At 43.6% G+C, this 25,374-nt stretch overlaps 3 protein-coding genes across 5 annotated transcripts in view; all 3 read left to right on the forward strand.

Moving 5' to 3' along the window:
* The window catches only part of fads6 (fatty acid desaturase 6), a 12,528-nt gene extending 6,716 nt beyond the window's left edge, over nucleotides 1-5,812 (forward strand). Inside the window, exons 4-6 of the mRNA XM_012820030.3 lie at nucleotides 107-294; nucleotides 2,437-2,616; nucleotides 4,504-5,812. Coding sequence (XP_012675484.1) covers nucleotides 107-294; nucleotides 2,437-2,616; nucleotides 4,504-4,653 — 518 coding nt within the window. The 3' untranslated portion in view covers nucleotides 4,654-5,812. The remainder of the gene's footprint in view (nucleotides 1-106; nucleotides 295-2,436; nucleotides 2,617-4,503) is intronic.
* A 182-nt stretch (nucleotides 5,813-5,994) lies between these two features.
* Nucleotides 5,995-17,540, forward strand: trim16 (tripartite motif containing 16). Of its 2 annotated transcripts, none has more exons than XM_042703221.1 (7): nucleotides 5,995-7,226; nucleotides 8,739-9,575; nucleotides 12,491-12,586; nucleotides 14,017-14,250; nucleotides 14,748-14,919; nucleotides 15,415-15,510; nucleotides 15,733-17,540. In XM_042703221.1, exons 2-7 carry the CDS (start codon nucleotides 8,856-8,858, stop codon nucleotides 16,344-16,346), a joined length of 1,932 nt encoding a protein of 643 aa, XP_042559155.1. In that variant the 5' UTR covers nucleotides 5,995-7,226; nucleotides 8,739-8,855; the 3' UTR covers nucleotides 16,347-17,540. The 2 variants fall into 2 exon arrangements, with proteins under 2 accessions (XP_042559155.1, XP_012675443.2); XM_012819989.3 differs by lacking the exon at nucleotides 5,995-7,226 and adding an exon at nucleotides 8,000-8,222.
* Nucleotides 17,541-17,956: 416 nt separating this feature from the next.
* Nucleotides 17,957-22,267, forward strand: tvp23b (trans-golgi network vesicle protein 23 homolog B (S. cerevisiae)). Of its 2 annotated transcripts, none has more exons than XM_031560678.2 (7): nucleotides 17,957-18,342; nucleotides 19,197-19,267; nucleotides 20,180-20,324; nucleotides 21,048-21,137; nucleotides 21,343-21,480; nucleotides 21,827-21,955; nucleotides 22,113-22,267. In XM_031560678.2, exons 1-7 carry the CDS (start codon nucleotides 18,331-18,333, stop codon nucleotides 22,137-22,139), a joined length of 612 nt encoding a protein of 203 aa, XP_031416538.1. In that variant the 5' UTR covers nucleotides 17,957-18,330; the 3' UTR covers nucleotides 22,140-22,267. The 2 variants fall into 2 exon arrangements, with proteins under 2 accessions (XP_031416538.1, XP_031416539.1); XM_031560679.2 differs by having other exon boundaries at nucleotides 17,990-18,342; nucleotides 21,358-21,480.
* Nucleotides 22,268-25,374: the final 3,107 nt, after the last annotated feature.

A 25,374-nucleotide genomic window follows, 5' to 3' on the forward strand; every position in this document is an offset into this window, starting at 1 on the left:
GTATGTGTGTGTGTGTGTGTACATGTATCAGTATGCATGTAGTCGTGATAAAGACAGGTAGTCTGTATGTGTGTATTGACACGGCCGTGTCTGCTGTGTGTGGCAGGGCAGCTGAGGGCTCACCCTCTGTCCCAGGCTGTGAGGACCGTGCTCATGGTGTCTCTGGGGGTGTACTCCCAGTACTGGCTGCTGGTGCACCTCTCTGGATTCCAGTCCCCTGCCATCACTCTGCTCTGCATGCTGGTGTGCAGGGCCATGTTCTCCCTGCCCTACATCCACGTCAACATCTTTCAGGTGAGCCATTTACACGCACACACACACACACACACACACACACACACACACACACACACACACACACACACACACACACACACACACACACACACACACACACACACACACACACACACACACACACACACACACACACACACACACACACACACACACCCAGACCTTCAGGCTCAGGTGGGCTATCTCCCGGGCCTTTCTGTTGTTTGCATGTTCTCCCCGTGTTCACAAAGGGTTTCCTCCACTAAGAACCCCAACAGAAAAACATGCTAGAAGAACAGAACACATGTCCATCCCTGACCAAAGATGGACAGTTCACTTCACTTGGTCCCCGGGCGCTTACAAGCTGCCCACTGCTCCTGGGGGGTCCTGGAGGAGGGACGTTCCAGGATGGGAAAAGGCAGAGATTAAATTCACCGCGACCTCAGGCCTGCGTGTGCGTGTGTGTGTCCTGTGTCGCCTACATATATTCACGTGTGTGTTCCAGTGTGTCGTGTGTGCCATTAAAACCTGACAAATTAATGAAATGCACTCACACACACGTGCGCGCACACACACACACACACACACACACACACACTAGCATCCACTTCTGTGTCTTTTAGTTGCGTAGCCTACTTAAAGGGGGAACACACATTTCTTCTAGATAACCCTCTCAGTTGCTCACATCCAAAAAATGTCTCCCTCCTCTAACTGTACAGTCTTTTTTTTTATGTGCACAAAGTATTCATTCATGCACGCATTCAATCCCTCCACTCCTACTCAGTCGCTCACACACCCATCAGCTTGCCCTTTCTCACACTCACCCCTGCCCTCCCTTGAGTCTCTCAGTGTACTCTAGTAGGATGTGTGTAAGAATGTGCTGACGTGTGTGCTGCTGTCATTGTGGTCCAAGAAAAGCCCCTCTCATGCTGTTCATCGTTCCCCAGTCATCCTTTTCCTCCCCTTAATTCATCCCTGTTGTTTCATCCTTCGAGTTCAGTTAAGTCGGCGAGCCGGTCCCACAGAAAAGACCAACCCATGCATGACTTTCCCAGATAGGGAGGCTTGAGACGGGGATCTGAGGTATTGTTCTGATCCCGTAAAGTATGTCTGCTCGCCTTGTTTGAAGTCGGATCAGAATGTACTTTCTTGGGTCGCTGCTGTAGTTGAGGTCAGGAAGCGGCCATGTGCCTGCAGTGAAGGAAGGAAGCCAAGCTACATACTGGGATGTGTTACTGTGATGGGTCGAGCGTGTGTAGCCTGGGTGTGTGTTTGTGAGGTGTGTTCTTGATGCGAATTGATGTTTGTTTGTGTGTGTGTGTGTGTGTGTGTGTGTGTGTGTGTTGTTCCCTTTGGCCCCTCTCTCAAAGCCTCCCATCCACACCCCTACAGTGATATCTACTTACAGTGGCAACATCCCTACTGCTCGGTCATGTTGGGTTTTGACCTGGTCATCCACTGCTTTCTGTCTTTCTCTCTTGCTGTCTCTGTGTCTCTCTGGATCTCTCTCTCTCTCTCTCTCTCTCTGTATCTCTGTATCTCAATCTCTCTCTTATAGGCCATCTCATAGCGGGATTCTGTTTCAAACACACCCTGTATTGTTCGGTTCTTGTTTTCTGTACTTTTGAAAATGCATCTGGAACCACCACACCTTCTCCACACACACAGAGGTTCTGACATACTGACAGAGATATGCTCATGAAGACAGACACACACATACACACACACACACACATAATCACATACACTCACACACATAGACATACACACACATAATCACATACATACAGATTTGAAGATGCATTCACATACAACTATACATGATACACACCAACTGGCATGCAGTTTATTGATTATATTAGCAATGACATTTAAGACAAAATTAAACTTTTACTGCTCCCATGATAGCCATAGCAACCATGATCCAGCTCATCCTCACAAATACAGATTCATCCAATGCCTCACAACGTCCCCAGCATTCCCAGTCTTACTCATTAAGGTCACATCCCCACCCACAAACTCACGCATTCCCTTGTGGTTCTCAGGCTACAGTAGCTGAGCTTTTGAAGTGTCCTAATATTTTAGTATTCTAAAGTCTCTCACAGTGATCAGTATGCTCATCACTTCACTATTTCAGTACTCCAAATGCTGCCTCCACAGCACATCGGCCTGCCCATGTTCTCCTCGACGACGCGGCCTAAACGCATTTACCAGATGACGCACGGCGTCCTGAACCTCCCGCGGAACCCGCTGCTGGACTGGACCTTCGGCCACTCGCTCATCAACTGCCATGTGGAGCACCACCTCTTCCCCTTCCTCTCTGACAACATGTGCCTGAAGGTCAGTCACTCACTGTGTGTGTGTGTGTGTGTGTGTGTGTGTCCGTGTGTGTGTCCGTGTGTGTGTGTTTGTTTGGGGTCTATGCTCGATTTGGGTTTGGGATTAACCTTCACTCAGTATGTACGACCTTCCTGGAGGTTCTGTCAGCCGTCCGCTCCCTGAAGAACAACAAGTCTCCTGGCATTGACAATATCTTTGCGGAACTTCTTAAACAGGGTGGTTACCTCTGTACAAGAGCGCTACATCAACACATCACTAAAGTATGGGCTACTGAAAACATCCCACAGCAATGGGGAGATGCCAAAATTGTCACCATATACAAGAACAAAGGTGACAAGACCATCTGTGGCAACCACAGGGGTATATCACCCCTTGCTGTTGCTGGTAAGGTCCTGGCCAAGGTGTTCCTGCAGAGGCTACTCAACAACATCACAGAGTCATTGCTCCCAGAATCACTGTGTGGCTTTAGAAAGAACAGGAGTACAGTCGACATAGTCTTTACAGCCCGGCAACTTCAGGAAAAGTGCAGGGAGCAACATCAAGACCTGTTTATGGCTTTTGTCGACCTCTCCAAAGCCTTCGACACTGTGCAGAGAAACCTACTGTGGGACATCCTGCTCCAGTTTGGATGCCCTAGCAAGTTTGTCAACATCCTCCGACAGTTTCATGATGGTATGAATGCTAGGGTGACAATAGGAGGACAAGAGTCTGCCTCCTTCCCTATGTGCACAGGGGTCGGGCAGGGGTGTGTACTAGCACCAGTGCTCTTTAACATCTTCCTCCTATGCGTCACCCAGCTTCTCCATAAGGAAATTGAGAACAACAGCAGGGTGACAGTAGTCTATAGGCTAGATGGCAACCTCTTCAACATCAGGAGGCTGCAAGCAACCACCAAGCTGCACAGAGTGAGGATCCTTGAGCTGCAGTATGCAGATGACTGCACTCTTGTTGCTCACACTCCACAAGACCTCCAGGCTGTCCTGGATGCAGCTGTGAAGGCTGGACGTCATCATCGGCCTCGATTGACAACTACAAGCAAGCAAGTGTGTGTGTGTGTGTGTGTGTGTGTGTGTGAGTGTGTGTGTGTGTGTGTGTGTTTGTTTGGGGTCTATGCTCGATTTGGGTTTGGGATTAACCTTCACTCAGTATGTCTGCCTTCCATGTTGGATTAAAATTGAATTCATAGGATTAGCGTCAGGGTTAGGATTGAGGTGAAAGTTGGACATTTCGATAGTAGTGTGGTGGTTGTCATATTGACTAATAAGACAAAACTTTCACACGGGTGTTACATAATAAGGCTGGATGTATTCTACAGAAGGTGACAATAAGGCTCAAATTCACCTGGAATAAACTGAAATGAAGTAGGCTGTATTTAAGGGTGATATAAGTTTCAAATTAAATCTAATAAACTGCACAAATAAATGGAAAAATTGTTCCCCAGTGGTGTTATGGACCCACAATAAATATGAATGGGCCCTGCTGGCTTTATATATTAGGTCAGAGGTACAAACATTGGCACGAGTAGATTTAAAAAGGGAAAAGTTCTCGGTTGCCAAGAGTAGCAAATCTCCTCTAAATGTAATCTGCCAAAGACCTAGATGCAAGTTCACGGCTATAAGTCAGAGTTATGTGTTCCTGGAGCGCTTCTGAAAAGGCCACACAACTAACAAGTAAACGTCTTTCCCCCTTTGTGCCGAGAGTCTTTTAAGATACTAAAAATAAACTTCAAGGTTATGGAGGCCACCCGGTGTAGTTGAAGGAACCCCCCACCCCACACTGCTCCTAGATCTCTTTATCAGTGCATCACACACATTTTCCGAACACCAACTCCCTCTCACCGCCCCCCACTCACCCATTTCTGTTTCCTCTCCTCTTTCTTCTCCAAAGGTGAAGCCCATTGTCTCCAAGTACTTGAAAGACAAGGAGCTGCCGTACCAGGAGGACAGCTACCTCTCCCGCCTGCGCCTGTTCTTCCACCGCTACCAGGAGTTTATGGTGTACGCGCCTTCCATCACTGAGCTCGTAGGGGTGCAGTGATGGAAGGGAGACCTGAGAGAGGAAGAGGAGGAGGAGGAGGAGACGAGAAGAAGAAGAAAAGAAAAAAAGACACAAAGGACATCTGGAAAGAGACTTTGCTTTTCTGCTAATGCATAATAACATGCGAGGAGTGAGAAAGCCAGAGAGGGTAAAAGAAAGAGAGAGAGAGAGAGAGAGAGAGAGAGAGAGAAAATGTCTCCCTCCCATAGAAGGACCAGCTACAGCGCTACAGCATTCTCCCAGTCTCATTTCATTACCAAACACTACGTTTTGTTAAGTATGTTAATTCAATATATATTTACACATACCTCCATTAGCTGAGCAACAGGCTGTGCACCTGTGTACTTACTAAGCACAAGTCATAGAGACATTCAGGAGGAGCTTCATGTGTCACTTAATCATAAATGATGACTCTATGCAAGAAATCATGCAGAGTAATCCAAGGCAATCACAGTCTATGTAGACAGCACATAAGTCTGTAATGAGTTTAATGATCATGGAAGTTGCTGTAGCTTCTCAATGATTTGTGAAAATACATAGTTGCTATTTCCTGATATATACCCTCTGTAGGTAGAAACCAGATAGTATAATGTGATGTATTTGTTACACAACCTGTAAATCCAAACAAATCTCAAAAACCAATGTACCCCATTTGTGTGAAAGACATGCTAACATTTTATTGCACATCTGAAATCCTTTTTTACACCCATAGTTTATGATTAATGACCGACAATTGAGGTTCGTTATAGATTTTATATATCAAATTGACAATACACAGACGTTACATAGACATATATATATTTACACCACTGACTAATATAGGCATACTTGTAGCAGCTTTGCACCAAACAGACGGCGAGTACGTCAAAATGTCAAAGGTTTTCATGGTGGGAAGTCAAACAGATGTTCATAAAATGAGAGTTTGAGAAACTATTTCAGGGCATTTCAAATCAAACAGGATAAATGAGTTGCCTGTGTAAATTAGGTTTTATGTTTTGGACATTCTTGTTTTGTCATTGCGATTGGTGCTTCAGTTTGGCAGTGGCAGAGGTTATTGTCTCACCAGCTGGTGTAACGATGGTCAAGCAACGGGGAGACGGAGGCGAATCTGTTGAACTTTCTTTTATTTTCCTTTAGAAAATAAATCAAAACATTGCCATCAGGCTTTGGTGTGAACGTACAGCATCCGATCAAAAGCATAGGCTTCTCTGCTGATTACTTCAGTAATAGAAAATATGTACAAAACTTTTAACTTCCCATACACAGTGGAATGGGCATAACTGTAGCCTAAGTGCACAGAGTTACAGCACTTCATTCAAACCTATTTACATTATGGAGCCACATACCTTTAGAAAATAAATCAAAACATTGCCATCAGGCTTTGGTGTGAACGTACAGCATCTGCACAAGCAAAATATAAAGCGTTACATATAGGCAACATCTACGTCAATATCCTATTGTACACTATCAGCGCTTGCTAGCCAGCAATGCGCCAGACAGAATGTCTGAACACATGGAACGATAGCTAATTAACGTTCGGTTAAACTAGCTAACATTCGCTGTCATAATAATAATAATAATAATACTTCATACTTCATACTTAATACTTAATAATACTTTCAATGCATGTTTAACTAAACAGTTAAATCCCTGCATGTTATATTGAACAGTACATTTAAAGCATGGACTTGGCTAGCGGAGTTTACGGCTAGTCGGGAACATATCAGGTACAGTGCTTTGTACAGTCAACCTACCCGATCAAAAGCATAGGCTTCTCTGATCGGGTAGGGAGACAGCACTGGACTACACGCATCAGATCTGCAGTACACCATATGGCCAAAGGTGGCTCCCATTCACACTTTTTAAACAAGGCAGTTTAATTTTGGCGAAAATCATATAAAACCATACACTACATTTTTAACTCTGTTACACTGGCTTTAAAGCTGACCGTTTAATTTAAACATGACAGTAGACTTCACAGCTGACTTGATGCTTTTCTATCGTGAATGTCACTTCTGTCGAATGTCTTTAATAATATGAAACTGCATAACTGTTTGCACTGTGAATATATACACTGTGTTAGTAATTCAAAATTATCCTAAACAACAGTGGTCCTTCGTTATTTTTGCATGATAGACGACCTGGATTGGGGAGTAACAGAATACATGGAACAGCGTTATGTAATTAGTATACAAAAAAAGGGTAGCCTAAGTGTAATCCGGTACAGTTAAAAAAAAAAAAGACGTAATTAGATTACAGATAATTTTAGCACAATTTAAAAAAGGGGTTATTAACAGGATTACAAATAGATTTTAAAATGCAGAACATTATACTATCATCCACATGCGCACTTTACAACACGTCACGAGAAGACAACAGAGAAAACTACAAGTCCATTTGATGACCTCGAGTTAAAAAAAAATGCTTTCCCTGGCTGGAAATATCGACACTATTTTGTCCTCGAAGATGAAAGTGGGAAGAACATAACAGTGCTGTGCACCTTATGGCTCCCCGCGGTGAAAATACTGTCGTTGTCCAAGGACTCTTCGTCAAATTTCAGGAGGCATTTACAGGCAAGACCAACACTTCTAACGTCTACACAGACATCCAGTTAGCTAAGGTTAAAGTTGTTTAGCTAACCTGTTAGTATTACTTGCCTACAAACGTAATGAAAAAGGCGAACTGTGATAACTGGAATGATCATGTTTAAATAAAACACAAACCCCTGACCGAAAAATGTTTGTGGCAGTTTAATTGAAGTTTCAGCGTGATCTTTGACAGTTCAGAAAGTGGATACGTGATTCATTCAAAATACTGTGGATGTTCTAAATCTGTGCTGATTTTATTTTGTATTAGCCTATGCTTTGTAAATTGTGGTGTTGTGCACTTTCAATGTAGGTCTGTAGGCTGAATTTGCATAATGACAAGCAGATTCGTCTTGCTTTTTCTGTCACACATCGACCCTATAATTGTAATTCCTAGAAACACACACTTCTATTTTTCAACTGACACGTTGATTTAAGTCAGTTTTGGCACTATCTACCCATGGCTTAGCAGCTATGGAAAGACTGCAGAAAAGCTCACACTGATATGGAAGGCTCAAACACTGAGCAGAGGGCAGATTTAATTCTTAAAACTTGGTTTCCTCATTTTCTTTTCTAAGGTTACTTTGTGCTGATGACTTACAGAATACCCTTAAGGGAAAGCCATCTTATGATGATGCGAGTTCATGTGACCAATACATTTTTAAAGTAATCCTCCAAACCCTGTAGACGACATTGAGCCCCATATTAACACGCCTCAGCATTGCAATGTTATTTCTAGCCAGATGGTGGCAGCAATGAATACGTTTCTGTAAACTCCAAACTTGGGCCTCTATCTGCTTCTCCCTGAAGACAATGAAAGAAGGATCATGTTTGTTTTGGCCTCGTTTCTGAGCTCTAGAATAAGAGTAAGAATGCAGTGAATGCGTGAAACCTCCATTTTCTGGTCTGTCCACTGCGTTAAAACACATTGTCGGAGCATGTGGATTGGGGCTTTGTTTTCTCAATCAGAGATGTCTGAATCAGGTAGGAGAACAAATACCATTCCAAAGCTGCTGTTGGTTTCTTTTCACTGAAACTTGGCGAAGGTGCATAGCAGAAATGTATGTGGCTGTTTTATCTGCGTCATGTGATATTTGCACTCTACCTTGAACTTGCTGTCAAACAATACAACACAAACACATCACATGTTAAAGTCAACAAAACCCACCCCTTCCCGACGCCACAAACAAACGGCGGGCGCTCAGTTTGCACAAGCTTTTCACTGTAAAACACAACTCAGACCCGTCCCCTAGACATCATATATGAGGAAACTAGGAGTGGGAGGCAAAGCTACACCTCATCGTCTATGATTTGAAACATTCCTCCTTAAACCCTCCGCTGGCTCCTCCTGTCTACCGCTCCTCTCTATAGGAGTGACACAAGGAAGGGTGTGCTCTTCTCCCAGTGGGTGGGGCATCCACACACTGAAACTATGCCGAGTTCACAGCGGTGGTTTCAGTCTCTTCCTGTCTCCTCTCCTCTCCTCTTTTTAAACCACAGGTTGGGAGCCTGCAGAGCAGACTTGAGTTTGTGTCTGGCTGGAGAAAGGAACACGAGAGAAAGGAGGAAAAGCAGTTTGTGAGAGAGAGAGAGAGAGAGAGAGAGAAAGAGTGAGCCATGGCAGACACGCAGCTGACCTCAGATCAGACGGAATGTATTCTTTGTTCGGGTACTCAGAAGGCAGACAAGGGGAAGGACTGTCCCCAGTGCAGCAAGAAGAGCAGCAGCGGTGGTGGTGGGAAAGCCGGTCCAGTACCTGAGGGGAAGCCGCAGGTGAACGGCCAGCCAGGTAAAGAGAACGGTTCCAAAACTGAAAATAAATCAGAGGATAAGGAAACTCCAGATCTGAATAAGAAAGCTTCAGAGTCTAAGACTGCCACAGACGAGACTAAGATCCAGAAGGACCTGAAGGAGTCGGAGGACCCCCAGAAGCCACAAGAGGACTCCGGTGGGGAGACGGAGGCACCCGCCTCAGAGGAGGTGAAAGAGAATGGTGCAGCAGCAGAGGAGGTGAAAGAGGAGGAGGTTCTGGGCCCGAATGACGTGGTGTGCGACTCCTGCATCGAGAACCCGCGCCGCGCCTCCAGGTCGTGCCTCACCTGCCTGGTGTCGTACTGCGAGGCCCACCTGAGGCCCCACCTGGAGAACCCCAAGTTCCAGAACCACCGGCTGGTGGACCCGCTGCAGGACATCGAGCGGCGCACGTGCGAGAACCACAAGTGGCCCCTGGATCTGTACTGCTGCGCCGACTCCTGCTGCGTCTGTCAGGACTGCGTCAGCGAGGAGCACCGCGGACACAACACCGTGCCCATCGAGGAGGCGCGCAGGAAGATAGAGGTGAGGGCCTCACACATACACCCACTCATATACACACATATAGACACACACACTTACACACACATACACCCACTCATATACACACATATAGACACGCACACTTACACACACAAACACCCCTTACACACACATACACCCACTCATATACACACTCACAAACACACACACTTACACACACAAACACCCACTCATATACACACACACTTACACACACATACACCCACTCATATACACACACACTTACACACACACTTACACACACATACACCCACTCATATACACACATATAGACACACACACGGGGGGCGACAGTGGTACAGGAGGTAGAGAAGTCGGTTAGTAATCAAAAGGTTGCTGTCGAAGTGTCCTTGAGCAAGACACTGAACCCTTAATTGCTCCTGATGTGCAGTGTGCCATCAGTGTAAATATAAAATGTGTATACATTGTAAGTCGCTTTGGATAAAAGCGTCTGCTAAATGACTAAATGTAAATGTTAATGGAACACACACTTACACACACATACACCCACTCATATACACACATATAGACACACACACACTTACACACACAAACACCCACTCATATACACACTCACTGGCACAGTCACATATAGACACACACAAACACCCACACAACACAAAATGCAGACACGCAGACAGCCAAAGCTGCACTCTGTGCTTGCGAGTCTCGTCTGCTTGTCTACACATCCATTCGGATGTTTGCTTTTTCTGTCACACATCGACCCTATAATTGTAATTCCTAGAAACATACAATTCTATTTTTCAACTGACACGTTGATTTAAGTCAGTTTTGGCTTAGCAGCTGTGGAAAGACTGCAGAAAAGCACACACTGATATGGAAGGCTCCGATTGTGGCAGCTTGGTGCAGCCCATGCGTGATATTGAATGTGCTGTGAAGGTGACAAGGGTGGGCAGCTGCTTAAAGAAAATTGGAAGGGATTTCCCACAGTCAACCAGATCAAAGGAAAACAGATAAAAATAGTCAAGGCGGACAGATGGACTGCCAGGTCAGATACTGACAAGCTCGTGGTGTGTTTGCGCTGTGCGAGAGGAATACATTGCAGAGGATCAAGTGCTTTGAGGGACCCCCAACTTAATCAGTGAATGGTAAGCAGAGTGGAGTCTCTATGTGTGATGATTGTACTGTAATTTAATCAAGGGTAATCAAGATATCATCTCAAACATACTGAAGCCAAGCGTCAGCTACTAACCATCAGCATTTGACTTCAGCACAGAAACTGGAAGAGTACCTCATTTGTGTAGCCACATCCTCATTTCCACACGGAACATGGCACCATTTTTCAGAGTGTACCACCTGGCCATAACTTTGGAGTCATGTGACCAAAGAGGTCATAACCTCTCTGGCTAGGACACGTCTCCCAGCCAGGCCTGCCTCATCTCCTATGTCCTGAGACATGCCCAGTCATTGTCATTTCGCTACTGGGCAGATCACAGAGTGACATGCTTGTAATACTCAGGAAGCTGGCCACTCGTGCCACATTGCACTGTCATCATAGATAGTAGGGTTTGGCTTCCTGCTCGGCCGGAGTCAACAACATGAGCAAACAGGAGCAGTGTTTCATGCATTTCCCGCAAGTTCTTTGACAAGGGCCTCTTGACGTGATGTTGCGTAACACCATGGGCTAGTCCTGTTTGATCAGAACTTGAAAGTTAAAAGTGCTTATTCATTCTCCTCATACTGTTTCTGTAGGGTTCTACTGCACAGCACTTACGGTAATGTCATAGTCGCCAAGTTATACTGAAAATGGAATGAATCCTTAATTAATCCTTTAAATACAGTCCTTAAAAAATAGGGAAAGTAATGAACAAGTGCAACATAAAATAAACTTGGATCAACCCTTGGCTCACACGTTTTGCCTGTACAGCTACGGTAGGAAGTGTCTAACTCAGCTAACATTTAACACAGACATTCTTCATGCTACCAAATCATCCACCTGTCAGGCAAATTATTTTTCATTTCTCTTCTGTCAGCAGACTAAACTGTTCTTCACCATCCCTATACATTCATTCCCCTTAGTCTCAAACTGGTGTGTGGAGTCCACCCCCTGGAATTGCTTTTCAGAGCATTCCAACTCGGAGCATGTTCAAACTGGAACTCGATGTATACTTTGGGGGAGGAAATAGCTGAACAAGAAAAGAAAGGTAGTGTAACTAAAGGAATGAGAAGAAAAGAGAAGAAAATGCAATTTTTTTTATAACTACCTCAAAGCACGCCAACTCGATCTCACCCACCAGGAAGAACCAGTTCCTCGCTAACTGATCCCGACGAAATCTGAGGTCTTTCTGATGCGGATGCTGATGCTATAAATATAAATGTCAAGTACTTTATGTTCCCCACCATTAAGTTCCTGCTCAGGTTTAACCTGTAGAGAAACAAAGGGAATGGGGGAGATAACCTTCAGGCACAGAATCTGCTGTGGAGTTACTGTTGTCAGGTATGCCCTGACCTGCCCGAGGAATGTAGCCTGTAGTTCATGCTAAGTGAAGTGCAAGGACTAGTTCAGACTCCTATTAAGGAAAGTAGATGTCAAGATGATATGACAAAAAAAAAAAAAAAGACACAGCTCATCAAATAGACTGAGCTGTAGAAATGATTCAGCCAAAGCATCGTCTGTGTACAGATGGTGTCCTGTGCTTATGTTTTGCAGAGTTACATAACATAAGAGCACTGATAACATAAGATGGGAAAACGTTAGACAAACATCAATGTTGAAGAGGGATGAGTCTAATTTCCTTCAGACATCAATGGTGTGTGTGTGTGTGTGTGTGTGTGTGTGTGTGTGTGTGTGTGTGCGCGTGCGTGTATATGTGTTTTTTTGTTACTAAAGTTTGTTAGTAAAGTTACTAAATGTCTCTCTTCTCCTCCACTGACAGAAAGAGCTGCACGATAAGCAAACCGAGATGGTGAAGACGGTGAGTGCAGCAGAGAATGCCATCAGCAAGCTTCAGGTCAACACCGTCTCCATCGAGGTATGCCATTACATCTTTCAAAACAGCTTATCCCACAGTGTCTGCGCTCGGATCACTGCTTCCGTGCTTACATAACACACATAAGGGACATGTGCAACACTACTCTGCATTTCCCCAAACCACTGCTGTGCCAAAATGGTGATAGCACAAGGTTGAGCCTTGTACAACAACAATATGCTTAAGGAAACACTTCATATCTAAGGAAGGAATGTAAAGTCAGAGACGTCTTCCGAGCATTTGTAGTTATTTAATCATAGCAGGCTTTACACAGAGGTCTGGTCTTATTTGTACCTTTCGTCTCATTTCCATGGGGTATGGGGAGTGTTTGTCAGTCGACCAAACAAGTTGTTGTGCTTGAACTGTTTGGGAATTCCAGAGCGGTGACTTCCTTTGACCGCCCACGCAGTCGTACCCTGATGACACGTAGTAATGTGGGTTAACCTTAGAGTATGTCGTTGGCAGGTGCTGATTTGAAGCCTAGGTTTGGCTGACTTTAATCCTCGGTTCTCTGAGTTTCGGCCCGCCTCCTGGCCTCACAAACTCATGCTAGGGAACAGCTCTCTGAGTCAGGGAGGGGCAAGTCTATGGGTGCCAGACGTGATCTTGGCGTATAAGCAGCTAGCTGAAATGTGCATGGAAAATGCCTCCGCCTAGAAGCTTTTTTCTCTTCAACCCACCTCTAATGTCCCTGTAGTTTCAATGGACTTTCAGGCCTTCAGGAGGCATTGGAAGGCCATTAATTGGGTTCAGCTGTAATCTGTAATCGTTCACACCCACAGTTCACTGTGGTATGAGAATACACATCTGGCTATGTGAGACCAGGGAGAGCTGGTTACACATTTCTCCCTCAGGCCTTGACTATTTTTCATTCCAACCTTAAGTTACATCACCGACTGTGTTCCAGATACTGCGAGGCTGGGAGTCCAGGAAGTAGACAACTGCTCTTTCTGTCCGTCTTGATTTCGCTCTTGATTACGGAATGACCTCTATTGTTATTATTGGGCCCACAATTCCTAGAAGATCCTGTTTATTCCTGGGCAGTCTTGAGCGTCTGTTATCTAACTGAATTGCTTAGAGTAAAAACTGAATAAGTTAATTAATAATTAGAATTACATTTTTCATACATAATTCATTCAATTGTTTACAGGTCAGATGAGCAGAGTCAATGTATCAATGTACCCATAATGAAAATGTGCTTTTGATTTCAGTCATGTACAGTACATTACCTTGAATTTACAAAGAATCACTGGCAAACAGTTTTTAACTTAAATGTTAGATCCTAAAAAATGCAACATTATACTCATTTCTTTCCTTGAGATAACATAATTATCAATTATCGCAAATAATGTCCTTTTGTCTGTGGCAACCATGACCTCCGTAAGAGACAGTGCTTTAAATCAAACATCGTGTTTCTCCCCCAACACCCACAGACGTCAGTGAAGGACGTTTGCGGCGTGATCGAGCAGCAGTTCTCAGCGCTGCAGGCTGCGGTGGAGCGAGCGCAGCGCGAGGTGACGGAGATGCTGGAGGGCGAGGAGCGCCAGGCTCTCCGCCAGGTGGAGGGGATCCGCGTGCACCTGGAGCAGCGCTGCACCGAGCTCAAGCGCACCCAGACGCAGGTGGAGAAGCTCTCACGCAACAAGAACGACGTGGACTTTCTACAGGTAAGGCGTGACCCGTCCATCGCATGTCCATGGTAGACCACCAGATGCAAACCAGAACCTCGAGATGCAGCTCTTGATTGGTTGGGTTACTGACATGACCGTGACCATTTAGAGTAAGGATTTGACCTCTGACCCAATTGCCAAGGGAGAAGGTATACATGTCATTAGCACCTCTGCTCTGTGAGGCGTTGTTCTTGGCATTGTTCAAGCCATGCTTTACCACAAGAGCTGGAGGAGCTGCAGGAGCTTGTCTTGATTCCCTCTGGGCAGCATCACTTCAATATCTTTTGACAATGTTTTTAATCAAATAGAATTCTTCAGAATGTTTCAAACTTGGCAATGTAAGGTGTCATAATCAAGGGATAAAATGAACCTTTGTTCATAATGATTGTATATGAATGAATGAACAGCTCTGCATTTGGAGGGGCTGCTTTGATTAAGGATTTTCACCAGTTTGTGGAACAGATTGAAACAGCAAGTTGTCATTTGACTTGCAGGAATACTCAGAATGGAAGAAAGACGCTCCAGACGTCTCACTACCTGGTGTATCCATCGGTCTGATGGATCGCCTCACCGCCTTCAGCCGTGTGATTGTGAGCTCAACCCAGGAGCTGTGCGATAAGCTGCTCTCCACCTACATCGACACGCTCAAGGAAACCTGCAAGAATGGTACGTCGCAGACTCCACACAGTCCAATCTCTCTTCTCATGCCTCTCTCTATGACTCCTGCCACTTGTCTGTGTCAGACATGCAACCAGACTGAGTCTCTTCTACTCCCACTCTTTCAAAGGCACACTCTATAGTCATAGATTTACATAGGCCCACACACTGGCAAAACTACTCAGACAAACAAACAAACTCAACAGAGAGTAATGAGAGGCGCTGAGACGACAGAGAGAGCCGGAGCTAAAAGGAGCGTGAGAATGCGGTGTGAGTCTGAGGGGGCGTGTTCGGACACGTCCAGTGACCTGGTTATTCGGTGCGTCACAGGTACACCTGGTATCAGCAGCAAGCTGAGCCCGGTGACTTACGGGAATTTTTGTTTACTGATTACTGAATACTTTAGCCAATTTCTTGATCCTTTCATTTATTCACCGAGTTGCTATACGTTTTCATTCTGAGATATCCACATTCAAGTGATTTTGTAATTCTTTTCTCCCCCAGATAAACTCAGCATTAAAACCACAGTACAGTCCATTGTTGCAGCTAAACAAAATGTATCCATCCCTAACCCAAAGACAAGAGAAGACTTTCTGAAGTGTAAGTGTTCTCATTTACTTATGCCCATCCAAATACAAAAACTGAATAAATACAGACACTCACGTGTAAAGATGCTTCAACAAGACTGAAATTCAGCAAATAATGTCATTTATTTTGACTTAGTTGTGGACGTTATATACATTCCTTTGTCGCTTTTGATAAGGGGCCATTAAAATGACAAAATGTACTTAAATGTAACGTCAGCATTTAATGCCCTTGCAGACTCCACTTCCCTGACCTTCGATGGCAACACCGTGCACAAGTTCCTCCGGCTGACGGAGGAGAACCGCAAGGTAACCAACACCACTCCCTGGCAGCACAGCTACCCAGACGTCCCGGAGCGGTTCGAGCACTGGCGGCAGGTCCTCACCACCGAGAGCTTCTACATGGGCCGCCACTACTTCGAGGTGGAGGTGAGCGGCGAGGGCACTCACGTGGGGCTGACCTACAAGAGCATCGAGCGCAAAGGCGAGGAGAGCAACTGCTGTATCACAGGCAACAACTTCTCCTGGAGCCTGCGCTGGGACGGACGGAGCTTCTCGGCCTGGCACAGCGATGTGGAGACACCGCTGAGTGCCCCGAAGGCGACGAGGATCGGCGTGTACGTGGACTACCACCGCGGGCTCCTGGCGTTCTACGGCGCGGAGGACGGGATGTCCCTGATCCACGAGTACCAGGCGGAGTTCCTGGAGCCGCTCTACCCCGCCTTCTGGCTGTCCAAGAAGGAGAACGTGGTGCTGCTGGTGCCCCCGGGGGACACCCGGCCAGTCAAGAGCCCCTCCCCGCCCTCGACTCCACCCACCCTTCCTGGGTTGCCACCCTCCCTGTCACAGTAGGGCTTAGCCAGGCCTGGTCTACTTATTCAGGACTGGCCATTCCAGAACTGTAGCCATGTTTCATGGTAATGTATACCCAGTCAAACTGCCATTTCTGGAACATGAATCCTTGGCCCACAATATGACATTTTCTGACACTCAAGAGCCCCTCCCCAACTTCATCTCAACCGACTCTTCCTGTATCGCAGCCCTTCTTGCCACAGTAGAGCTCAGCTGGATACTTCAAAGCTGCACTATTGGTTTAGCATTTGTGTTAAGACTAGTTCTGAACAAAGTAGTGGCTCACTTAAACTCTCAGGGGTGAAATTGTACCCATGTTTCATGTTTATTCACACTTAGGCAAACTGTAATCCTTGGCCCATACAATGACATTTTCTTCCTCTGAACTTTCAACTGAACATTCAACATTCAACATTCAAATCAAATGTAATACCAAGTATTGAAGATGGCACACTCTTCCTTTACACTGGACCACCTCAATGACACTGAGATGACAACATTTAGTTCAGAGGACGCTGACAGACCGGATGAAATGATATTGTTCTTCCTCAGAATAACATCCATTCAAAAAATGCAGTGCATATTTAAGGCAAATGTTTTTCTGATGAAACAGTATTTTTCTCATAGGCCTAGCATTGTGGATCCACAAAGTATTTATCAAGAAAAAGTCTATTTTGTATGTTTTCAGGTGTGTATATAATGGTTTAGGTGTTCATCTGGTGTTATTAAAGTTTATCGTTCTCTTTATATACATATGTTATGACCTATTTTCTGAGCTGTGGATGTTTTTTTCCCAGCTGTGTGCAATGTCTAAACCACTGTGACTTGTTGGTGATATTTATTTGTAAGATAATGGGAAAGTTGTTACTGTTTTATTTACTATGATGGGAGACGTACAATATGTGTGCCTATTTTTTTTTCTTTTTACAACTATAAAAAAATAATAGATCAGAGCTCAAACAGAACAGATTCTAGGATTCTAGATTGTAGATCCTATGATCCAGTTTTCACTAAGCTGTCGACAGCCTGGTTTGACTAAGGTTGCGCAAATTATTTCAAAGCGTTTAAATGCCATGTTAGCAATCAGGAAGATTGAACACGCACAGTAAGGCTCTTACATGCATGGTTGCTTTAATGGTTTGGTTAATGTGTGAACTGTGAAAGATCATTAAAGTTTGACTTGCTTTGAACGGATTCATTCAATGTGTTGTCGATTCATATTTTGTATCAATTAAAATGACTAAGATCAGTGAATGGTGTTTTGTGACATTACAACCCCGAGCAAGTGAAGGCTCATTCAATGTTTACTAGTTTGAAATGGGATATCTATACCTCCCACCTTATCAAAAAAGCCCAACAAAGACTGCATTTCCTCAGACAACTGAAAAAGTTTCATGTCAACAAACACCTTTTGGTGCTCTTCTATAAAGCCATCATAGAAAGTGTCATCACCGCATCAATATCTGTCTGGTATGGTTCTTACAGTCGCACAAAGATGAAACTGGAGAGAGTGGTCACCAAAGCCTCCAACATTATTGGTTGTGACCTTCCATCAGTCCTCTCCTTGTATGCTGAGCGTAGCTTAAGTCGTGCAAAGAACATAATCAGAGACTCCTCCCATCCAAGCCATGACTTTTTTGAACTTCTGCCTTCTGGAAGATCAGATCTATGCGAGCTGGAACGACGCGCCTCAATAACAGCTTCTTCCCCTCTGCTATCAGACTCCTGAACTCCCAAAGCTGACCTGGACTTTTTCTATTTTTATTTTTTTCCTATCCCCATCTCCCCCCTCCTTACTGGACTGAGCAACCTATGACAAAAGAATACCACCAACATTGTTGTGTGGCAATAAAGTTTGTATCTATCTATCTATGTGTAAAGACAGCTCCCTCCAGTGGAGGAAGAAAAAACTTTCAGAAGACACGTCGCCATTTGCACGTCATTCGCAAAATCCGGAAGTGTTATCAAAAACAGGTTTTTTAAGATGAGGCGACTGGTAAGTAAACTCCACGGTGCTACTTTAGTTTTTATACCGCTGCTTAACGTATGTTTCCTGAAAATGTGTTTTAGTAATTGTGGTTACATTGCTATTGCTGAAAGAAGTAGCCTAAACGACAACTTACAACGCTAAGCTAACGTCAACGTTACATCTTAACACATTACTGATAGCTGACATCAGTGATACCTGCTGGCTTCAAACAATAAGCAGTAACTGGTACAAACTCACAGATAGCTCGCAAACTAGGTAATGTTAGTTCGCTAACAGTTGATAGTCAGTTGAATAAGCGAGTAGTATATCCCACAGTTAAGTTTGTATTCCGCACTAGCCTTATAACTAGTCGTTAGCATCCTCGATAAGGCGAGCTAGCGAGCTGTAGTTAGCTCTGCCGATGAATGCCCATAAAGTTTTCGCTGTTTCGACACCCTTCTGTTAATATCCACAGTATGTCAGTGTGACTATGCCTGTACAGTTATGACAGTCGCAAAGATAAAATGAAGGAATTCCATACGCTTTATTCCCCGACAGTTCACTGTTCTTTCAGAATCGGCTAATTTTGGCCTGGCGTGGTGTTAAATAGGATATGTGGGTAATGGGACCTTCAGTCTTCTCCGAAGATACAATAAACCTGCCCGGAATTTGTACCAGTCCTTAATGCACGGTTTTAATACTAAAGAATGTCAAACGTGCAGCTGGCAAATGCCAGTGAAATACTGCAGCCACACAAGACTTATTGGGGTTGGGTTATGGATTGTTTCCCAAGAGCTGTCAGATATTGTATGTTGTCAGTGTTGAAATAGCTGTAGACACAATGTGATAGTATTGTGTTAATGCTCCTCTGTGTATTCCAGGATTCTAGTGATGATGTCTCCCTCTTTGATGCGGAGGAAGATACAGGACGGAAATCAAAGTCCAAAATCAAGTCAGTCACGTGACTGTGTTTCAGTTGTTTACTGTGTGTGTGTGTGTGTGTGTGTGTGTGTGGGTGGGCGGGGGAGGGTGTAATGGTATCGCACCTACTTATTGCAGCAAGAATTGAGATTTGTCATTCACTCCTCCTAGATAAAGTATATGGTGTCATGGAAGTCATGACCTTGTATATGTAAGATTCTGTCCTTAAGTGGTTCCATCAGTACTCAGATTATGTGAAGGATATTCCTCTTTTTGCGACTGCAGCAATCCAGTTGGTTCTTGTTTGCTCACTTGTTTAGCTTAATGAATCAATTAGTCAAATAATGAATTGCAATGGATTTATATTATATATTTTTTACAATACTTTATGGGTATGCTCTAAACGGTGGCACGGTGGCTCAGTTGCTTGCACTGCTTGCACTGCTTGCACTGCTGCCTCACAGCAAGAAGGTCATGGGTTCGATTCCCGCATGGGGCGCTGTTGGCTCTGGGGGGCAGGTCCTCCCCAGAGTGCACAGTGCTCAGGTGGGCTATCTCCCGGGCCTTTCTGTGTGGAGTTTGCATGTTCTCCCCGTGTTCACAAGGGGTTTCCTCCACTAAGAACCCCAACAGTAAAAACATGCAAAATAACAGAACTCATGTCCATCCCTGACCAAAGATGGACAGTTCACTTCACTTGGTCCCCGGGCGCTGCAAAGCTGCCCACTGCTCCTGGGGGGTCCTTGAGGAAGGACGGTCCAGGATGGGAAAAAGCAGAAAATAAATTCACCGCGACCTCAGGCCTACCTGCGTGTGTGTGTGTGTGTGTGTGTGTGTGTCCTGTGTCGCCTCCATATATGCACGTGTGTGTTCCAGTGTGTCGTGTGTGCCATTAAAAACCTGACAAAGGTCTTAATTATTATTAAACTAAAATATCCCTCAGGCATCCACTGGCGTCTTTCTTCCACCTGTTCTTCCGCGTGAGCGCCATCCTGGTGTACCTGGTCTGTGAGCTGCTCAGCAGCAGCTTTATCGCCCCCATGGTGGCCATCATCCTGCTGCTCTGCTGTGATTTCTGGACCGTCAAGGTGATGGTGACACACACACACACACACACACACACATTTATCCTTTTAGTCTGCACTTTTTAAAAGTTTTATTTTGGGTCTTTTAAGAATAGAAATAAAAAAGCCTTTATTGTCATTGTATAGTTTTGTGCGATGTGGGGCAACATATAACACAAAAATACAATAAACTAAAAAAAGTTTGATGACATGGCATAAATGACTAACAGTAAAATAAAGTGACACAAGTATCAATATTGCACATGGAAATTTCACATTTTAGCGCATGACTGGCCTTTATGGAGATGGGACAGTGTAGCGAGACAAGAAATTAGTGGGGGAGAGGTTTGGAATAGGATCAGGAAATGACCGCGGGTCCCTTCTCTGTAGGTACTTAGACCTGTACCTGGTCAGGGATGTTACCGTTTCTCACTAGACACGGTTTCCTCTCAAACAGTTTAGGCTCTTACAGACTTGTTTAATTCTGCTAAACAATATGACTAATTTCAGTTACAAATTATTAATAGTATTTTTAAATATAGGCTATTGTTATGATCAGTATGATGTCAATAGTAAAGTGGCCATTAATGACCGTGAGCTTCAGGTCCATGGTCATGTCCTGAGACTAGTAGACTGATGAGGAAGGATCCAATATGTTACCCAAACACACTGCCAAATGCATTAGCTGCTTTCAGCCTTCTTCCATGCAGTGTGTAACACATACAGCTATTTGATTCCATCCCTCAGAACATCACTGGTCGTCTGATGGTGGGACTGCGATGGTGGAATCAGGTGGATGATGATGGGAAAAGCCACTGGGTGTTTGAGTCCAGAAAGGTAGTCATGATTGTCGCTGTGTGTGACTGAGAATGTGAGCGGGAGAGAGAGAGAGAGAGAATGACACAAAAATGCATGGCTTTCTGTACAGTGGTACACATATCTTTTGCTTTTGTAAAATGAAAATATGACCAAAATGACATCAGTATGATTTTTACTAAAAGTAACTTGAATTTGTTGGCTCCGTCAATACTAACCACACTAGTTTCCTTCCCACCAGGGCTCTGGGAAACAGGCCTCTGACTCAGAGTCTCGGATCTTCTGGCTTGGCCTGCTCATATGCCCCATCGTCTGGGTCATCTTTGCCTTCAGCTCCCTTGTCTCTTTCAAGATTAAATGGCTGGTAGGATTGTATTTATTGACATGTTTTAATTACTGATGCCATAAAACACACTGTGTATTATCACAGTGGCAAATGGTTACTGATGCCACTGTAGAAAATTGTATACGCATATTCATGATTGATTTAATACGCAATGAAATAATTCATTCAAAATTGATCTATTATAGTAAAATCAACACACAAGGCAGCGTGCTGTTAATCATATTCTTCCAAGTCATCCCTTGTGAACCTGTGACACAATAATCTACTTGAATTCGTAATTCTGTGCTGCTTATCTGATGGTCTCTTCAGTTTTGTTTCTCTGTGCATAACCTCACCAAGTCTGTGTTGTGATCCAAACTCCTAGGCTGTGGTCATCATGGGAGTGGTACTGCAGGGAGCCAACATGTACGGCTATGTTCGCTGTAAAGTGGGCACCAGGACCAACCTGAAGAACATGGCCACCAGCTACTTTGGGCGGCAGTTCCTGAAACAGGTGAGTGTTGATGAGCACTGAGTTTGGCTCTTGGGAGATGAGGAATGGGTGATGTAATGAAATAGGTTCTCCCTATACAATCATGTTGATAGGGTCAGTCATCAAGTCAGAAACATAAATGTGTTCATATTTGGGTGTCTTCTTTCTTTTCATGCAGACGATGTCCAACCAGGAAGAATCCTAAAGAGGTTATGCCTTATGGAAGAATGTTTGCTTTACATTTTAAAGACTGGAGAGAGTGGAGTTTTTAATGATTTGTTTCCTCCAGAATTCATCATATTTAGAATCATTAACCTAAATAATTTTTCCTGTTGTTTTGAACGGTCACCATGTTTGATGTGGGGTAATTTGACCTGCTCATTGTTGAGTTTGACTGGGATCGATTAATATGCCTGGTGAACCAAGCGCCTCAATGGTTACTGAATTTCATGGGGATCGTATACAGCGATTACACCTGTCCAGTAGAGATCAAGGGACATTTCTATATTTCCCTGCCTGCACATACAGTTTAGAGTTTGAGTCCCCAGTAGTATTTTCCTTTTTCGTTTTGATTTGTTTATTTTTGATGTTTTGCCTCTCACACACTAACATGTGTTTTGTACAGTAAAAAACGACATTCTATGTTGTACAATGGTTTGGATGTATGATGGCAACGAGTGTATTTGTAAATATTTATTTATAAGACATCATGTAAAATACATTTTTGGGCTGATACAAATACAGAATTTCTGAAAAAAGTAAACTTGTCACACAATTATTTGTGTTGTTACTCAAGATCGCATGTCTGAGTGTGCTACATTTAATCAAGTGTACTACATTCAGTAGCCTACATCTCACAGAATAGTGTAGCCTTTCAATAGGTTAAAGAATGGGATCTCTCTCAGCTTTTCATGTACTTTTATCCATCAGCAGGAAAAGATCTTAACACAACACTGTTTGGATTTACAAGCGAAAACTGTATGTAGTCGACACAAGCCTTCAAAGTCTTTCTCAGTCACAAATGCCAAAAGGGAAGATAATCACACCATTCATGAACAAATAAGTGCCCCATCTACCATTTATGACCATGTCCTTGTAGTGTTGAACGGTATCAATGGGAGAGATAATGGCCTTGACCCATATATGCAGGGGGGCTGTAACACCTCTCACCATCCTAACACAAACCCTTTTCACAAGGGAATGTCTTTTGAATAAGAGAACTATTTCACAGATATCTTCATGCAGTTAGCGGTAGCCACTATATACCTACATAATATGCAAACGTAAATTCTGACACAAATTACACTCCACAGACATCCAAGCGTTAATTTACAAGTAAGCAATAGGCTAGCCTAAGGGTTCACCGTAGCACACACAGCCAACAGAGAACAAATACTCAATACTGACCACATCAGTTGTGATTGCATTGCTGCAACTTTGCTCAGAGACCAAGTCCCACAAATTAACGTACATACCCACACACCGCAAAAAGATCAAAGAAGTACAGACATGTTCAAGTACAAAATGGCGCTGGATCAGGTGGTATTGGGGCGGTCCAAGGCCATGTAGAGATTATAGGTATTCTCCCTACATGACTGGGGCGGTCAAATACTAATGAGCGCCCCTTGGGACTTCACAGTGGGCAGAAAATCTGAAGGGCTCGCTGAATCACATCTTTTCTGACAGACAGCCCATAACAAATTGGCTGGGTTGCCTTTTTTCAGTGTTTTTTAAGTGTTAGGCACATCAGATACCCGAATCTATATGTAGAAGCATTAAAAAAAGGTACATTTTCATAATATGTCCACTTTAAGTCTTATTGCTATGTCTAGCGATAGCCAAATGCAATATGTTAAATGGACAAAATAAGTTATGATGATCCCAACCATTTGCATTGTGTTTGGCATTGTCAATTGCACCCTTTTTAAGTGCATCTAGAATGAGACAAAGTGAAATCCCCTTTTAAAATATGACTTTATTTATCTATACACATTTATACATACATATATACAAGGCATGAAAGTGAAGTGATCGAAAATTACGTTGTGCCAATGAGACTTCACACTTTGACACATAAGGCACTTTGTGATGGGTGCTGATAGTTTGGACGCCCTCCTTGATCAATCAACCAATGGACTGGTTTAGAAAATTTGAAATTAATCTAAAAAATAAATGATCACTTTGTATGGAGAATAAAACTAAATTCTTGCACATTTCAGTCTCTGAGTGAGACAGCAGCTGCTAAAGACCCACTTGTTTATTGTTTATGCGTTTATTTGAAAAGGGCACAGTGTAGATTGATAAACATTTCCCAAGAAAAATGTAAAAGCACCGGAATTAGCTAGGTTAGCTATTTTTCATCCGTTGTCCCTTGGCAGAGCATGTCGGAGAGATATGGAAATAAAAGAAAGAAATAATAATACAAAATTATATAATTAAAAGAAATAATAATAATAAAAAAAGTTAAGCAACAGTTTGACAAAGCAGTGCAGTTAAGAAAACAAATCATAAAAACCAGACAGACATACAAGGTAAACAACAGTGTGACAAAACAGTGCAGTTAAGATAACAAATTGTAAAAACCAGACAGACATACAAGGTGTTAGACATAAAAAGAAGTTACGGTGCGAGTAGTGCAGTGGCCTAATTATGGTTGCAGGTTTGGTTATTTTTTATCCATTTCTTAAGTTTGTTTTTGAACACTGAAATACTGGCGCACTCCCTTACATCAGTAGGGAGGGTATTCCAGTAATTAGAGGCGCGTACTGAGAAGACTGTCTGTCCAAACGTACTGTGTCTATACTGTATAACACAGTCTCCCCTGGTGACTGCCCTAGTTGCCAAGCCATTGCCATCCTTCAGCTTTATAAACTCATTTAATGGTGGAGGTGCCAGCCCATGTAATATTTAAAAAATGAGGCATCCAAAAACTGTAAGAAACTGTCAAATTTGAATAAGTTATACTTTGTTGTCATATGGCAGTGGGGATAGCTGATAGGTTTCTGGTCTAGAGTTTTTAAGGTCTGCTTGTAGAGGGTCTCTATTGATTTCAGAGTTGTTGTACCTGCTTGTGACCTGCTTGTGTAACAGTACGAGATGTGAGAAAAGATCATGGCATGCATAAAAGGTTTGGCTGCCTCTGTAGGTAAGTACGGCAAATCACTATCGGCAAATGAGAGCAATTCATATGATAAGGGAATGGTAAATCAGCTATTGATATTGGGTCATGACCTAGCAAGAAAACCTGAGAAAACACTCTATTTCACCAGTATAAAAAAGTCCACACAAGTGTTTTTTTCTTTTTACAAACTCTGAGCAATTTTGAAAGTAGGTTTTTGTAAGGGTATGTTACTATGTTCACATTTGATTTAAATTGAAAACATTTTTTACTACATTCCTTTTACTCATGTTATTTTTGCTAAGATTTTCTAGAATATAAC

Source organism: Clupea harengus, chromosome 23, assembly GCF_900700415.2.
Source record: "Clupea harengus chromosome 23, Ch_v2.0.2, whole genome shotgun sequence".
Classification (NCBI taxonomy): domain Eukaryota; kingdom Metazoa; phylum Chordata; class Actinopteri; order Clupeiformes; family Clupeidae; genus Clupea; species Clupea harengus.